The following is an 18,944-nucleotide window of genomic DNA, read 5'->3' as shown; positions in this document are numbered from 1 at the left end:
AGTAAAAAATTTTTTCTTTGAATAGTTGCAGAATCACATTACTTTCATGCCCTCCCATCTTTTCTGGAATGTGAGCATCCTGTTCACAATGTTCTGCTCAACTAGTACCACCTGGTGATCGTTAAGGAAGGTAATGGACAAGAATCATTGTTCTTAGTCTAAATAATATAGACTGGAATGGTGCATTTTTGGGAAGGATGGATTCAGGAGGTAGTAGGGTTTATATTTCTAATATTATTGTGATCGGGTAAATATTCTAGGAGAAAAATAATTCACTGAAAAATTTGTTTTTACCAGAGACAAATCTGGTGACTTGTACTTCATAAATTGTGTTAAAACATTCAGTAAGGAATCAGAAATTCCATCATATTTCTTCTCATTAGTTTCTCTTTCTTTTTTGTTTATGATCTGGGTGTCAAATCCAGGGATGGTCAGATTGCAATGTTTTCAGTGGCTCCCATAAATATTCTGTCATACATTTGGCTGAAATAGTCCTAGTGTAACTTAAACCAAGATATGTATAAAGTTGACAGTAATTCCTAAATGTCATATTTCTCAGTTTTTATGTAGTTATTATTTCCATTAAATTTGTTTGTTATGCAAAACGTACACAAGATATGGCAATCACATTTCCACCTGTAGTGGTGGCAACTGTGGCATCAACATTTTTTTATTCTGAGTGACATTTCATTCCATAGTTAGAACATTGTTGCATGTACAGTTGTAGAATTTAACAAATACTTTCATCTTGAGGAATTTCATACTCAGAGATTAAAATCTTCAGTGAATATTATCATGTTTGCAGTTGTATCTAAAAGTTGTATGCTCTATTTTCAGGGAGAAAACTGCAAATTCAGCAAAAACAACAGTGGACCAGTCTCCAGCTGGTTCATTGGCTGAATGTGACCTTTTGACCCAACCTGGTGCTAGCCAATCAGAAGAAATGAAAGATAAACAGTCCCAACATTCCATTGATCTTAAAGTATCATCACCAGCTAAGCCAAAGCCTAGATAATAGATAGCAGATTTCATATTCGAACATAAATGCTATGTTTTTCATTTAGGATCTCTTGGTATAGAGTGTTTTCTTACCTCAGAGCTAAAGAGATGCCATTCTTATTTAATTGCTTGATATAGAGACTCAAATCCATTAAAATGATTATTTACATTTAGCATTTATCTTGCGTTAGATATTTACCTTGATGTGTATCAAATTTATTTTTGTCAAAGAGATACAGAGATTTTTACAAATGCATTAAGCTTGTGACAAAGCCCTTATTTTCAGAACAACAGTTTGTTTTGGTTTGTTTATCTTATCTGGGCTATTAAAGAAGAACAAATAGGGAGGTTGAATTGTACATTTAATTGAATTCTGGTGGTTGTTAATTTTCTTTTCTTTTACGCATGTCCAGTATTCTTCATTAACATTTTATAGTTAATTGGTACATTAAAATTTGCCTTTTAGTCCCTCCCCTCGCATAAGTTTATTTCTGAACATATTGTTTGTGGCTTAATCCCATTGTGAATGATATTTTCTAAAGGATTTTGTCACTACTGTAAATCATTTGTTATTTGTGGAGAACAAATTTCCCTCGATTCTGTAGATACTACAGACTTCAAATTTAAAGACTAAAAAATTATCCTCTGTGGAAAGATGACCCCCATTATTATTTAACTATAAAGAAAATCATCATTTTTCATTGAACAAAAATTGAAAAAGAAATAAATTTAATAATAATAATAAAAATAATAATAAGAAGAAACAAATTGATGGAGTGAGGTGGATGATATATCATTGTTTATAATTTTCAAGAATTCATAATGAAATTGAGGACAGCATCATTTATACCCTACAAGATTTTGATAACCTGAAATAAAATGCACAACACCTTTTTTCATACTCTTGGATATTGTTTAGCAGCAGTTTGTCTATATATCCACACATCAGCATGTTTGTATTTGTTTTTAGTGTATATGGGGCTGAAAATGGCAATGGGGCATGGTCCATGGCCATGTTCTTTCAGGTGTAGTACAGACCAGTCAGTTTGTAACAGTGTTGGGCATAAAATGATTTAATGTATCCCTAATTAAAAATTTGACTGCTCATTAACTGATAGCATGTATGCCATCACATGCTTAATTAATGCAAGTTAGACCAGTTTCCAAATGGAATAATTAAACACACTTTACAGGAGTGTAATATGTTTATTTGAGGAACCAGTCTGCTCTAATCTCACACTGCCTGCTATGCTAAGAAAGGGTACAAATGCTTATGACGGTCACCAGGTGAATCAGTCTATTCAGGTTTGGATTTTGCACATCTAAAGGTCATCATTTTCATTAAAATTAACAACAAAGGTTGGTCTCATTTTTAAAAATATTTTTCTTATAGAATCATTATTTGAATAAATCAATGCATAAAGATATGTAGGTACATTTCACAGTAAATTCATCTGAAAATAGATAATGCAATTTCACAAACACTTGTCGTATTGTGAGGTCCTGCCACAAATAAATGTATTACTACTGAAAATCTTTTTTTCAGTGTCTTCAAAAGAAACATTATTTAAAAGATGTTATTTGTTATACAAGTCAGAGGGAATTCTAGCATGGAAACTCATTTGTGGCCATAAGACTAGTTTATCTCAAGAGTATAATGTATTAAGTAAAACTAAGACTTCGTGATATGCTTTGAATCACTTAATATTCATGAATGGGTGTCTGATTTTGTGGTTTTGTGTAAAATTCTCTTTTGAATACATTCCCTGATCATATTAGCATCAGGGATATAAGCCTGCTACCTCCCAAATCCAACTCTACTAAAAGACTATACTTTGCCTTTTCTGTCTAGATCACATAGAGAATGGGCATTAACTCTTGACCATCATCTCCCCTTGCCAGTGCTAAATTTTGCCAGTTTTTAAGCTTAGATTCCTAACAGAACAATGCATGGAATAAGCTTCCCATTATATCCAAGGCTATGTATGTGAAATTTAAGCCATACATTCAAAAGTTTGAATTTGTTTGGATTAATATTCATCCATAAAAAGTTCTGTAATTTTCATCAGTCATTCAAGGTTTTGGAAAAGTCATAGAATTTGGTTATTTTGCATTATCCACTTGCTTTTTCATTTGCTGATGCAAAAGGTTTGCCAACCTATATTACTTCAACAATGGATTTGTTAAAGTAGGTTCCCCATAAACTTCATAGCAAGATTACATCTATGGATCTTACTGCCATTCAAAATCATTGCACTCATGACCTATATGAATGGATGAAGTATGGCCTAAGCCAGTTGTAAAATATGTTTTTGTGTTAAATTTTTGTATTGGGTAAGTATTAGAAGTCATAGATTAATGTAGTATATGTACACTTGAAATTGGTCGGACTGATTTGGATTTTTATCATAGCTTTAACACTTTTTCAGTTACATTGCTAATGATGACTACATTGTGACAGTTTATAGTTATGTCTAACACTGGGGCATCAGGCCGCAGACATGGAGCATGATGTCCGACCAAATCACATTATCCTGACACTAGGTCGACCAGTCCTAACACTAACCTCTTAATGCTGAGCGCCTAGTGAAGCAGCTGTTCATACCATTTTTATAAGTCTTTGGTATGATTCGGCCAGGGTTCGAAACCTGAAACCTCCTGCATCCAAGGCAGACACTTCTAACCACTAGGCCACCGGAGCAGTCTTTGAAATTGGCAAAAAGGTCATAGTAAAGTTTTGGAAAAATCATGGAATTACATTTTTTTAAAGATTGCAGGAACCCTGTCTTCTGCAGAATGGATGGGTGACCCAAGTCATTTCAGTGTGGCTTCAGATTTCATTTAACAAAACTCCTCCTCTTTCTTCTTCTACCCTTCTAATGGATGTAAATCATATTGGTAGAAGGATTTATTCTTCAGCAGGGGACACATTGACAGATGGGTGGAAATTTACAAAAGCAGGGTTCTGTTCATGGCTGTTCCTTAACAAAAAGGCTGACAATAAATTGAGACCAATCATAGACCTAAATCACCTCACCAAATTCATTCAAATGCTGAGGTTCAAGATGAAGACAGCAAGGTCTGTCTGAATCCCTCCCTATTCACCAGGCATCTCTAAAATTTCTTTGGTCTGATGACTGCGACAGAGTTAACCAGTTTAGAGTCCTTTCCTTCAATCTCAATATCACCCACTGCATCTTCACAAAAATTATGGATTGTGTAGTCATCCTGTTCTAGTCAACATCCTCTGTGACAACAGCAGTGTATCTGTACGATCTCCAACAAAATCATGTGGTAAGTACTATTCTTCTCAAGAACAGTAATGATGTTCTATCCCTTTTGAATCACCTGTTTTCTAGTGAACTGGGAAAAAATCTAACTTTTATCCATGGTGTTTTGTCCACCTTGGTGTGGAGTTTGTAACCAATCTCAATCTTGTACATAAGTACAATGGCCATGCAAAACCCTGACAGCACCCTCGAGCACAGCCTGAAGCTCATCGTGACAAGTTGTGACTACTACAAGTGACTCTTTCTACCCATGAATGCAGGAAAGCAAGATATCAACCCTCAAACCCCTTCTTTGTGGCAGAAACATAAAGTCACTTCATGAGGATTTCAGCCCATGAAATTAGAGCAATCTCATCAAGCCTTGTGTTTGAAACTAATGTTTCGATGAGACTTAGACGCTGTTGGATGGCGTGCAGAGTCAACCTTCCAGAGTTTTTCTCTTGGAGATTTAGCTTCAAAGAGACAGAAATCATCTGCTGGGTCCTGTTGCTGCAGCCCACACAACCACTAGACCTATTTATTTAAACCCGCACAACTGCTCAGCTTCACTCAATTCACCAGTGAATACTGACAGTAAGAAAAATTCAGTAATCTTCATCTTAACCTGATAAAGCGGTCACAGATCATGTGACCATAGGCATTGTTGCTTAAGGTAAGATAACTGGTTATCGTTCATTCACATGGGGAATCAAATCTTTCTTCCCTAGAAGAATACCCAAGGTATAGGTAAGATGTTCAGCATTCCTTCCACCTATTACCTGTTCTCCTAATGTAATTGGGGAATGTATTCAATGGAGAAAGCAAATATTATAGTGAACTATGTTTCTCAGAAAATACTTACCCAATCATATTAGCATTAAGAGACCATCCATACCATCCTACCATCCTTATTGGTAGTTCATTCTGCTTAAAAACTGTTGACACTTAACAGTTGACAATAAAAATAATGGGCAAGACTTATTGCCCTTTGTAGGATATAATCAGAAAAGAGGAATTTCCATCTTTTAGTAGGGTTGGATTCAGGAGATAGCAGGCTTATATCCATTATGTTAATGTGATCAGGTAAGAATTCACAGAGAAACATAATTTACAATAAAATTTGCTATTCATGTGAACCAAATTTAATGGATGTGTCATTTGAGGAAAAAAACCCATAAAATATTGAGTGGCAATGTATATCTCTGTTTAAGAAAATTATGCAGATATTTACTTCCCTCATTTTCCAAAAAACAAGCTGCTATAATTAGGTTAGTTAGGTGTGCTATTGTTAAAACTCTGCATCATTGAAAACAAATGAAGATTTTTTGGCAACAAAGACCGTCTTCTCCAAATATGAACAGTTTTGTCAAAATAAAGTTTGTCTTAACTATGAGAGCAGGAAACTTCAAGCAAATTCTTGTATCGTGGGTTTGCCAGGCCCTAAAGTGTCTTTTATTTGTCAAATGGATTTCATTAATGTAATATGGCATCATATCACTGTTTGTACCAGCTGTATGATAAGTCACTACCCCTGAATTTATTTGTCACAACACATGTGATTGCTCAATTAAATTAGCTAGAGGACAGTGGAATTTTACCTTCAGATAAGGTTTTGATTGGTCAGAAAATATCTACCATTAATTCAGTTCAAACAAAGAGTACACAGTACAAGTATCACATCCAATGGGCTTGATTAAAATGGGTTGTGAGAAAGCAAGACTGATGTTACTGGTTTATTTAGCAGTCAGGTGCCATCCATTTAGTACGTACACATGGGGGGGGTAACCCGTTTGCGTATGGGGGTCTACTGATAATGTACGTAAGCATAGGAAATAGGGCTGGTGAAACCTTGATAATAATTTGTCTAATATGTAACCTGTTCTACTGGGTTCAGTTGGTATTTGAATTTTAGCGGACACTAGACAAACTTTTTAAAGTTACACAGATTATTTCTTTTTGATGCAGCCAGACATTCAACGCCGGTGGACTATCTGTTTTATTAAACACGTTAATATTATTAATCATTGATCATTTCTGCGTGGATTAGATATATACTATTCTTTAGAATTCCGGGGTGGGTGGGGTGCATCAAGCATTAATACGCAGGTGAGGTGTGTAAAAAAAGTATGCATGTGTACATGTGGGGGTCGAGGGGTCAAGCTTTGCCAGATTTTTGTGTACATACTAAATGGATGGCTCCTTAGTTGATGTGTATGTAATATGTAACAATAACAATGTGCTATATAGTTCTCTTTACTTAATGGAATAGTAACTAGTACTTGTGATCAGCAGAATTAAATGTGCATTGAATAAGTATTTTTATTCATGAAACAACCATTGTTTCAATCAGACACGGTAATTGATTTAACAATACTGGTAACACCTTCACTCTGGAACAAAGTCTAACAATAGATTTCATCTGTGATTCATGTATTATGTTATTTTCATGTTGAAATAATGGTGAGCTTAAAATGTGCAAACTGGGATAGATATTTAATTTTCATTAACTTTAATACTGTCACACGTCTCAGAGGTTTTCAAATTTCATTTGACTGCAAAACGTTTTTGTGATTATTGATTATTACAAATGGATATAATTTTTGTTTTGAGTTGTAAGGAGGCCACAAACCATAATTTTACATTAATACTTCATATAAAATTGAGCTATTATATTAGTACATAGCTTTCAAGTGGCTCAAATTTCGCATTGTATTTAATTTCTAATATTAATTAGCTTTCATATTATGATATATATTGCTCAATACCATATATTGTTGGATATAAAAACAAATGATTCATGATTTACCATGACATAACAGTGGTTGCTTTAAATATGAACTTGGTTCATATTTTGTTGTGAATTTAAATTCATATTTACCCATGAAAGTCAAACAAGTGCCATGAATTATAGTGAATGCTCAGTGTTTTATTTTCATTGCTGATTTGCATTTAATATTTTCTGGTATTTTCTACAGCAAGAAAGATACTAGTCAAAATTAATAACTGGTCACCATCCATTATAAATGTCTTCTCTTATACTAAATGTACTGAAATGAAATTTTCAAAGCAGAAAAAAATATATCTTCATTATCACATGAAACTTTCAAGAGATGAACTTGAAAAAAGAGATTTTTGGACAACAAAACAAAATCAGTACTGAATGTTATGTGTAGGGTCTTAATCTTTTGCATTATGAGGTCTTGAGGACCTCTCAAACTGACATGACAACTGTCAATCAACTATTTCAAAGCCTAAATTTGATGGCCTATTGAACAATCTAATTGCCTGTCTATGGATGAATGTTTCATTACTGACCCTTTATTGAGGGAGGAAGAGGGCTTTTGAACAGGATATTTTTTTATATCTCTTTACTGCAAGCTAATTTAATTTTTTAACTAATGTAACATAATGAAATATTATTAATTCCTTCTAATACAAATCTGAGCAAGAAAATTTAAGCTATTTTGGGCCAAAAATAAAATGTCTACATTATTTATATACATATGGGGTTGTTCAGGTTGTCTATAATGAGCCTGGTGTTCTACATGTGGAGTCTATCAAGCAGTTTGTCAGGACCTCAGTCTGTCATATGTGGAGTCTGTCAAGCAATCTGTTAGGAACCCAGTGTGTCACATGTGGAGTCAAGTGCATCACATATTTAGATTATTCTATATCACATAATAGAATTTCTGATTTCCATAATTTCAAAATCATTTTTAAATTTTCATGAACTTTCTTTTTCTTCCAAGCAATGAAAAAAAAGAAATTTCCTTTTCTGCTAAAAGTGTAAATTTCAGTGGAAAAGTATGTGATATATCTCGAGATTTGATCAAAAATAGGTGGTGACTGGTTGGTAATTAGACCAGTGTATCACATTTTAAGAACAGACTTCGATACCTTGTCAAAGTTAGCCTGTGTCATAAATAAGTGAATGCCATTGTGGTGTATCAAAGTTAGCCTGTGCCATAAGTAAGTGAATACCATTGTGATATATCAAAGTTAGCCTGTGTCATAAATAAGTGAATACCACTGTGGTGTATCAAAGTTAGCCTGTGCCATAAAATAAGTGAATACCATTGTGGTATATCAAAGTTAGCCTGTGCCATAAATAAGTGAATACCATTGTGGTGTATCAAAGTTAGCCTGTGCCATAAATAAGTGAATACCATTGTGGTATATCAAAGTTAGCCTGTGCCATAAATAAGTGAATACCATTGTGATATATTTTTCTTCAAGGTACAGAGTTTCTTTACATTTTTGGTACCATGTCTTTCATTTTTATACAAGATTATTTTGTACATTTTAGGTGTTATCCTGTGTGTGTAATATTTAAATTTTGCAGTTCAATCGAGGATTTTTGTAAATGAATCATTTTGTAAAAGAAGCAACTATATTATGATCAAGTTGATATAAAGGAGGTTGTATGAAGAAGTGTTTAAGTTCTGCTGCCTATTATTATCCCTGCAGTCTGTAGCATGTTAGTGGTAATCATAATACCATAGACAAACTCTGTATTTTGTAATAAATAACTTCATCGTTCAGTTTGCAAGAGCTTTCTTCAATCCATGTGATTCTTTCCTGATTATCAGTGAGACTTTCTGACTTCTTGAAATCTGACTAAAACAGGAGATTAAAAACTGGAAATTTTCCTGAAACTCAGCAAGAGCTTTCTTATTTTGGATATCAAGATTTGAAAATCACTCAAAAATTTCAAAAAGTCTCTCTTAAGGTTGTCCTAAAAGTATTGCTTTAAAAATTCTTAGGTGATGTTCACATAATCTGTCCGTCTCTGGTTTTCAATTATTGGCACCTTAATCTTAAAACAATTTCAGTTTTATATGAAACTTTATAATGACTACAACTAATGAGCTTCTGAAATATCAATCTGCAGCTACAAAAATTGTTCTTACAAAAGTTTTATACAAATGAATTGATTGTTCTTTTTGGTGAGGACATAATTAAGGCTCTATACCTGTCCATTTAAATTCATTTTGAATGAAATTTAAAACAAAACAGAATGTTAACAGCCAGTTGCATTTGCATGACAACATACCATGTTCTGTTATGTACATTTTGTACAAAATGTTTTCTGCCCAGCCTAGATCTTCTATTGCAAGTTAGGAACTTTTTTCCTTTTTGGAGTGGAGGTGGGGATATTTTCTTCATACAAATTTGTCCTGTAAGATAGAATTAACTGTACATTAACATGCTTAGATTTCCTTCAGCGTTTGAGTGTGAGACTTTTTGTTAACTAGTCAGTCAAAAGTTCTGACATGCTATAAATATACTGTTACTTGTGGGTACCATTTTTTGTGACTTTCATGATTGTTACAACAAATTAAGATACCCTGGAAACAGTGTTCTTACTATTGAAACATTAGGACCACCTTTCCAAATCCAGACTAAAGAGCAAATAAAAAGTATCTTTTGCAAAACCCAGAAAATAGACAAGTTTACAGTATTAAAATTTGATTTGATCTCTAGTTTATTTATTGAAATTAATTTGTAATACCGCCTCGCATTGTCCGTGGGAAAGGCATGACAGAAAAACTTGAAGCACAAAACTTGCACTGGAAAACATGGAGCTAATATTACAAGTGTACACCCATGCATCTTAAGGTGTTGCTTTCAAGTCACTGGTGAGGCATAGATGTTCCATACACGTATTACTAGTGCTGTGTAGTTGTATGCATTAGTCTTGCCCTTATGTAAATCAATACATTCTGTCATGTTCCACTTTTATGTTATTATAATAAGGCATTGATGTTCCAAAAGCACATTCCTTTTACTCTGTGATACACTTGCCGATATGTATGTCCATACATTCTGTGAAGTTCCACATCTGTGTTAATGTGGTGAGACATGTAAGTTCTATAAGCACTTTGCAATGCTATGTAACTGTTACTGGACATACGAACAGGATCCTGTTTAGTTCCACATTCAAGTATGGTGAGCTACTGATGTTCCATAAGCATTTCAAGTTAGCATATATACTCGATTATAAAAGAAGTCCAACTGCAAACTCAGATCTGCCACTCCATAATGAGCCAGCAGATCTAAGTCTGTGCAGTTTATTATGAAACAGTTGAAAGACAATATAGGTCCTGATCTGCAGGTACATTATGGCAGATCAGGATCTTTGTTGTTTGCCATTTGTCTCAAATTATAAGTGAGTATATATGATATTTTGGGCTTGTGTGTATCAATGTGTGCGTGATTGAGAATTTTAGCGTAGCTTTAACAATTTCAGTCATATCGTTACGACGTCTACAGTGTGGCAATTTATAGTGATGTCTAGCATTGGCGCATCATGCTGCAGACATGTAGTATCATTCCCACCCAGTCAAATTATCCCGATGCCAGGCCAACCAGCCCTAACAGTAACCTTTTAATGATGGGTGCCACACAAGGCAGCCACTAATACCATTTCTATAACTACTTGGTACGATTCAGAAGAGGTTTAAACCTGTGACCTCCTGAATCAAAGGTGGATACTCTAACCACTTAGGGTAGTGTGTACCAGAGCAATAAATAGTATGTATTCTTCAAACACTTTGAGAGCCTCAACGTAGATTAGTTCTTAGCTAATTGTGTTACCCTCTTTAAATAAGGTCATTTATTATTATTATTTAGCCTGTAGTATGATCTGTTTGAGAAACATAAACATTTTATAATCAAACCTTACATAGCTGCAACCTCTAGAAAATGTGGAAAAATGATATTTACAGTCTGCAACTGTTTCCTGATTAAACACATATATCTTCTTTCATTAATTTTGCTTTTCAGAAGATTTGATAATATGACTGTTTAATAAATGCAAATTGTACTTTAAGTTTTCACTGGACGTTCTTCATACTTAATTATTGTCTGTCATTGATCAGCATTTGTACAGGGTTTGTGCAGGTCCTGGAATTCTGGAAAAGTATTGGAATATAAAAAATTAATTTCAAGGGACTTCAAAAGTCATGGAATTTTTCAAAACCTTGCAAAGTTTTGGAAAAGTCATGTGACATTGGAGTTCAAAATATTTCATACAGCACTGACCAATGATTCCAGAAACTTGTTTTGAACATGACACATTGATGATAAATAAACAGTTTCATTTCATGGAGATTTTGGTCCTTGAGTTTTGTGAAATGGCACTGGAAAAGTTTTGGAAAAGTCATGGAATTTGTTTTTGTAAAGTCTGCAGGAACCATGTATATTTTTTTCACATTAAGTAAATTATAACTGAAGCTTCTATATGTTGAAAATTATTGACTCAAGCCATGTAATTTTGTTCAACAGTATGGAAGATAGTTTTTTTTACTAAACAAAATTTACCATAAGTTTATGAAACAGGAGTAGGCTTCTTATCAAGCTTGCTATCAACTACAGAAAATGTATCAGCACTTTAATTTGTACTACTGTAATCCCTAATAATGACCTAGTTATCTTTATCCATGTGCCATTTTCTGCATATTAGCACAAGTCACTTCTGGTCAAGGATAAAGCTACACTCAGACAAACAGATGCAATGATACCATTAGCCAACAATAACTAAGTCACATCAGATCAATTATAAATCTAGCCTACAATCATTAAAGTCACACATATCAAGGATAAAGCTAGCCTACAATCATTAAAGTCACCTGTCAAGGATAAAGCTAGCCTACAATCATTAAAGTCACACCTGTCAAGGATAAAGCTAGCCTACAATCACTCGAGTCACACATATCAAGGATAAAGCTAGCCTACAATCATTAAAGTCACACATATCAAGGATAAAGCTAGCCTACAATCATTAAAGTCACACATATCAAGGATAAAGCTAGCCTACAATCATTAAAGTCACACATATCAAGGATAAAGCTAGCCTACAATCATTAAAGTCACCTGTCAAGGATAAAGCTAGCCTACAATCATTAAAGTCACCTGTCAAGGATAAAGCTAGCCTACAATCATTAAAGTCACACCTGTCAAGGATAAAGCTAGCCTACAATCATTAAAGTCACACATATCAAGGATAAAGCTAGCCTACAATCATTAAAGTCACCTGTCAAGGATAAAGCTAGCCTACAATCATTAAAGTCACACATATCAAGGATAAAGCTAGCCTACAATCATTAAAGTCACCTGTCAAGGATAAAGCTAGCCTACAATCATTAAAGTCACACATATCAAGGATAAAGCTAGCCTACAATCATTAAAGTCACCTGTCAAGGATAAAGCTAGCCTACAATCATTAAAGTCACACCTGTCAAGGATAAAGCTAGCCTACAATCACTCGAGTCACACCTGTCAAGGATAAAGCTGTAATGCATCTAGATACAACAATACTATTCAGGTAATTATAGGGTTACTGCATTTGTATGGGAAAATAGGAACAAGTTCTTCTAAGTAATACTGCATGACCTTGGGAGTATTACTCAGAAAAAAATGAGGTCATATTTTCACTTTCAAATGCAGTAACCTTTTTATTATCCACTCGTGTTGTTTTTCTACCTAAGGCTTAATAATATAAAAAAACACTTCAAGAAACACAGTAACGTAGTTTATGCATAATTCCCAAATAAATACACAACCATAGTTTCATCAATACAAAGTAACAATATTAAAGTGCATATAGCACCACCCAATTACCAATTAATTTAACTTTGTTGCATGCTTGTTATAGTTTAAAAAATAAAACTCATTTTGGCCTACTTGACATTTTGAGTCATATTGTGAATGGATGTGCATTGAAACAACTTTTCCATTTGGTCTGGAATTAATGGATTTTGTTTTTAATTCTACTTTTGATGGACTGCATTTATTAGCTGGATCAATTTCGTATGATGTACATTGATTTTTTTCTTTTACGTAAGATTGACCATTTTTCAGTAAGGTGTAACAAAATATCAATAACTGCTATTGTAAAGCTGAAAACAATTAAAAGTTTGACGCATTGACGTTATCATTATGTTCAATTGAAAAGTTAGTAAAGCACGCATAGACTTTATTTACCACTAGTACAGATGCACAAACTCTAGCTCCAAACCCTATGCAGCTGAATGGCTTGTTGCTATCTCTCAACTTGACATAATTCTTGGAAATTCTTTTCCATTTCACTTGACAATGTCAATCATATCTCCCACCATGAGACATACTCAAATTGGCATGTGATGTCCAATAAACATAATTGTGGACTTTCCAGCTTTTATTCACAAGAATCTGAATACTTTTTTTTATTCTTCTGTGTTGATTATTAACATTTTTCAAAAGCTTATTTTCCCTTTCATCTTAAGTATGTAAAAATTCTATAATCAACAGTTTGATCATGCAAATGTTGCATATGAACAAATAGATGCAGTTTAGAGTGTTTGGGGTGCTGCTGTAAAGTTAGTCTGGTTCCTTGACTAATTTCACCAATTCTAAGATCAAACCCGAATCCAAATAAAACATGGATGAACCAATTATCCGGAGTTTTTGGCAATGATTTTTCCATAGTTTTTGCTAGTATGCCGTAAGTCTGTATTTTAAGGGTAATTTTTGTAAGACTTAACAGCAAAATCGTAAGAGTTGGCAAGTTTTTTACTATTATAATTATTATCATTATTGACATTAAGATTTGTATTATTATTATCATTATTATCTGACTGCTCCAGTGGCCTAGTGGTTAGAGTGTCCACCCCGGATACGGGAAGTCGTGAGTTCGAACCCCGGCCGAGTCATACCAAAGACTTCTAAAAATGGTACTAACAGCTGCCTCACTTGGCGCTCAGCATTACGAGGTTAGTGTTAGGACTGGTCAGCCTGATGTCAGAATAATGTGGCTGGGTGAGACATCATACTACATGTCTGCGGCATGATGCCCCAGTGCTCGACATCGCTTTAAACTGCGCCACTGCAGACTGTAGCAATATGAGTGGAAAATTGTTAAAGCTACATTAAAAATCTAAATCACACGAATACATCATTATTATCATCATCATTACTATTTATAAACCTAACAGAATGAGTATCTTATTGTAAATTTATTACATAGAAATTCTGTACAATATCTGTGTACCATATTCTAGATAAAGGGTATGTATTGTATAGGCTTGACCAGTTGCCTGATCCACTTTCAAAATCTAAATCATCAAACATAGGCTTATCTAATTAATTAATATTGATGCAATTGTCATTTATTGAAAAACTTTGAAAAGTGATTTCAATGAAAAAGGAATGATTTCACAGTAATTTTAATACACAAAAGGTGACTTGTCCTAATCTTAGCAACAGATTAAAACTGAAATTGAGTGTTCTCTAGTTTTTCAAGCCACATGTGTCCATTACCATTGCAATACAGTGAATTTGTCCTACAGTGGAAAGATAGTTTGGCAAGTTTCAAGGTTGTCTCTCAAAATCATACAACAGAGCAAAAATGTGAAATTATATTTGTCAATGAACTTGACTTTGAATCTAAGACTCTCCACTAGTTATGATCCAAAGATTGATATATTTCAAATAGATCCAGAGCTACTTGCAAAATAATTTTGTATCTAACCTTGACCATATAAACAGGACCCAAGAGTGGTATGTAATACACCTTCTACTGACAAAATGAGCATGTAAGTATACCCTGTTCAATCCTTCATCTCAAAGGGTTTCACAGCTATAGAACCTAAACAAGTGTGAAGATGGAAACATATATTACTGTGTTCCATTTTGTTTGCAAAAAAAGGTAGAGACAATAAACTACTTTGTTGCTACAGTGCAGATCATTGGATCCACAATTTAATAAACAGAGAAGTCAGATACATTTAAGTCTGTTATCATCATTAGTTTCAGGTCTAGTTTTGTTAATTTCATATCAATTGCCTGCGAGTCAATAATAGAAATTCAAAGGCATTTTAAGGATCTCTGCCATGTTGTTAATTTATTATATGTATATAAATTCTGTTCAGACAGAAATGGGGTATTGATTTATTTGCTTTGATAATATGAAAGTGCTTCTCTTGCTGTAAACGTCTTTTTTTTGTGCTTAAGATTTCATTACATTTTATTGTGATGCTTGATTTATTTTGCTTCTAATGAAGTGGTTGTTAACATTTGAAACAACTGATGTTGTCAGTTGTTAAATTGTTATAAAGGCTTGAAGAATAATTCAAGTACAAAAGGATTAAAAGCATTTGTTTGCTCAAAATGGACTATCTGGGATTATTTCATATCCCACACAGTTTTATTCAGACCTTAGGATTTGTCACTTTTAATAGGACAAATAGTTGGTTATAACATTTTGAAGATTGACATTTGAAAATAAGAAATCCTGTTGTACAGTATTTTGAGATATATAATTTGCTCATGTTCGTTATTTATTAATGTGCATAATATCCCAGAATGCAATATTTTTTCAGTTTTGCAATTGACTATGTAATATAAACATGCATTATGTGCCTTGTGCCTAGTCACCTTTTCCTTTTTATAACCTTTATGTTTAAAACATCATTGTTTCAACTAGTCGAGGTTCACGTTACACTGAACTAACCTAGATTTACATGCAAAATTATAGTGTTCTTCAACAAAAGTAGAAACAAATAAATGAAAGAAATGAAAAGAAATCAATCAGTTTTAAAATGAACTATGAGAGGGGACACAAACACATCCATAAACCTTAGCAAATTAGTAGCATCATTTTTATGGGGAAAATCATATTTTTAATGCAGTAAAATGAAGGAAAAAAAAGAAGTGTTGGGAATTCTTTTTTTTTCATGGTGTCAATTAAAGTGGCTTGCAGGGACCAGCTGGACCATAGATTTAATGTTGCAACAAAAAGTTATCCAGCCCAGCCCAACCACCCCCATTGCCAACAAGACATTATGTTACCTCTCCAATTTGTCAGATCGAAATTATATATATCGAGAGTGAGAGAATTGTAAAGTTTATACTTGTAGAAATAAATAATTTTATCAAACTCTTTGATTTGATACATGTTTGTAATGTATTTGGGAATTGCCATTAAAAATGTTATAGCAAAATTTCTTTTCATTTTATCTTGATGATCATAATTTACTTGACATGTTTAGAATTCATTTTCAATGTTTATTGTACAATATTACAATACTGCTATTTTTATACAAGAAAATCCTCCATATTAAAGAAGAAAATATATTCGTCTACTAGAACTGTAGTAATAGCAGACGTTTCACACAAACACCACATCATCAAACTACATCCTGTAATTGATTTTTATTACAGCTTGTAATATCTGTACTTCTATTAACATATTGACACTAAAACTCAAGCTGCATTATTAATTAATTATTGGGAAAAGATATATAAGAATGGCATGCGAGTTTCAGGACCACTGCTTCCCTGTATGTAAACACACTACAAGCCTAGCCTGCACCAATGTCCTATTTATAGATGCATACAGTATAAGCTTACTTTAAGTGAAAACAACTAAACATTGAATCTTTTTAGTTACTCTTTCATGCACAATGAAAAAGGTGGGGTAAGGTTGTGATTTTTAAAAATGTAATAACGGTTTATTGATAATAATTTTTTCCCCTTACAAGTCACAAGTTTATTAAGCATGGCCTGTACCACTGCTAAATGAAAAGATTTTTTTACTAAGCTTATGTCAGTATATCTTACTCTGAAACAACACATTTTCCCAAGTGATATGAATATGATTTTAATATCAAAGGACTTGTAATTGCTTGTTTGATGACTGTTCAAGACTAAAGGAGGGAAAATCAAAAGTCACTCAATTTAATCACCAAATATTTTAAGTGTTTAATTTGGACTGCTAAATTAAAAATTTAATGACTGGTAGAGTCTTGGAAACAGTCCCTTACACTGACACATCTTTAATTCTAGAACAGCTTGAAGTCAAAAGCCTCATTAAAAGCATCTTATATTTATAATTTTGTTAAATGAATACATGTGAACAATATCGTACATTACTATAAGAAATAAAGAACAATTTTTGATACAAGCATGTGTCTGGTAGTTATTATGTTGAAAAATGGTAGTTTGATAGCTATATCCTAACAAATTACTGATGTCTACCGATGTTACAACCTTGTGTCTTAAATAGAAAATAAAAAACCAACAAGTTTAGTAAAATTCAACAAATAATTTAACACTCTAGAATACAAAACGAATATTTAAAGGAACTCACAGTATTGTGAAATAAATCCCAAATAATCCTAAAAGTTCTATTCATATGTCCAAAAGTATAGTGTTCCAAACGAATTCCAATATAGATGAGCAAATGTGACAATAGTCGTGGATAAGCTTATGTGCTAACTGAATTCACAATCACATAATCCAGAATGTTCTTGAATTAATTCACAATTTTTATTATTTTTAAAAACTGATTTAATGAGCACTCTGTAATTCCAATGAATAATTTAAATAAATAATTTCCTCTCAAATTATAACTGAACTCAATTAATGACCGATTCCACTAAACAGAAATTAAAATAGGAAGAATTTACAGACTGTCACTTGAGTTGCAATAATCTTTTCTGAAAAATATGTAATCTTAATGGAAAATTACCTCAGACTGTAAACAAGGTCAGGTCTGTTTACTTAAATTTTAGAAAATCAATCTGACCATGTTTTTTTTTCTAAGGGAAAAAACAATGTCCTGATCTTAAACCCAAGTAAACACATTGCTTAAAAATGATCATTATCTTATTAACTAAATTTAGATATGTCATGTTGAACCAATCTGATGACTGAGTTCAAGCTTGTGATCAAACATGGTGTCAGTTAGGCATCATTCATATAACTGATACGCCTGTAGAGATGCATTCCTTTCAGTACAGATTCTGCATTTATTTTTTAACATTATTTGTGGAAAGAAACAGTCCTCCTTCTGTTTGCTGATACCACATGTGACTTTCCGTCTTTTGGGAATCATATGTTTATTCAACTCACAATAGCCTCTCGTATATCAAGACTAACTGTTTAAAGGGGACCTGAGTGGCCGAGTGGTCTAAAGTGCTCTCCCTTATGGATCACTGCCATCTCACCTCTGTCTGCATGGATCTGAGTCTAGGATTCGGTCAATGTGGGTATGTGAGAAAGCTTGCCAGTACCTTCTCGTGGGTCGTTGATTCTTTGCGTGTTTTTCCCGGGTTCTTCCTCCACCATTAATACTGGCCGCCATGCATAGCCCATCGTGTGCTGAAAAATGGCGTTAAACCCCACAACAACAGTAACAACTGTTAAATGTTTGGCCAGCATTTGCAATACTGAACTTAACCAGGGCACCATCACTAAGACAAATTCAACTTGGGCGCTCATTCCAGAAAATTGGACTGCATTAAAAAAATTGGTTAAACAGTTAGCTGAGAACATCAAGGTCTCAGTTTAAATTGGAAAGAAGCATCTTCTTCAACTGTACAGAGATAATGTGCAGCAGACGGGTGATTCTTCTTTGTGTTCAAGAGCATCATCATGTGACCAGATGGGTGTTTCATGTGTCTTCAACAGCATTGTTACGTGACCTGCAAACAGCTGATACACCACATGATCTAAACATGTTGGACATGGCAGCTGTCAAGCAAGAATTAACTGAATTAGAATCATCTGTCGCCGCATTAACACAATCTTCCACAATGACTGCCATACCACCGCGAGGTACAACAGCTTCACAATCTTCATGGAGTCCGGGAGAGCCTCATGGTTTGATGGGTACGCAGTGGTGGTGCTGCAAAA

The 18,944-nt window shown here is 33.7% G+C and overlaps 1 protein-coding gene across 1 annotated transcript in view; it reads left to right on the top strand.

The window, feature by feature from the left end:
* LOC149780710 (uncharacterized) overlaps positions 1-17,211 on the top strand; it is a 50,109-nt gene extending 32,898 nt beyond the window's left edge. The window contains exon 6 of the mRNA XM_089937757.1: positions 838-17,211. Coding sequence (XP_089793883.1) covers positions 838-1,015 — 178 coding nt within the window. The 3' untranslated portion in view covers positions 1,016-17,211. The remainder of the gene's footprint in view (positions 1-837) is intronic.
* Positions 17,212-18,944: the final 1,733 nt, after the last annotated feature.

Source organism: Sinohyriopsis cumingii, chromosome 16 (assembly GCF_028554795.1).
Source record: "Sinohyriopsis cumingii isolate HCF-2022 chromosome 16, ASM2855479v2, whole genome shotgun sequence".
Taxonomy (NCBI): domain Eukaryota; kingdom Metazoa; phylum Mollusca; class Bivalvia; order Unionida; family Unionidae; genus Sinohyriopsis; species Sinohyriopsis cumingii.
This window is presented reverse-complemented; position numbering and strand designations above follow the sequence as displayed.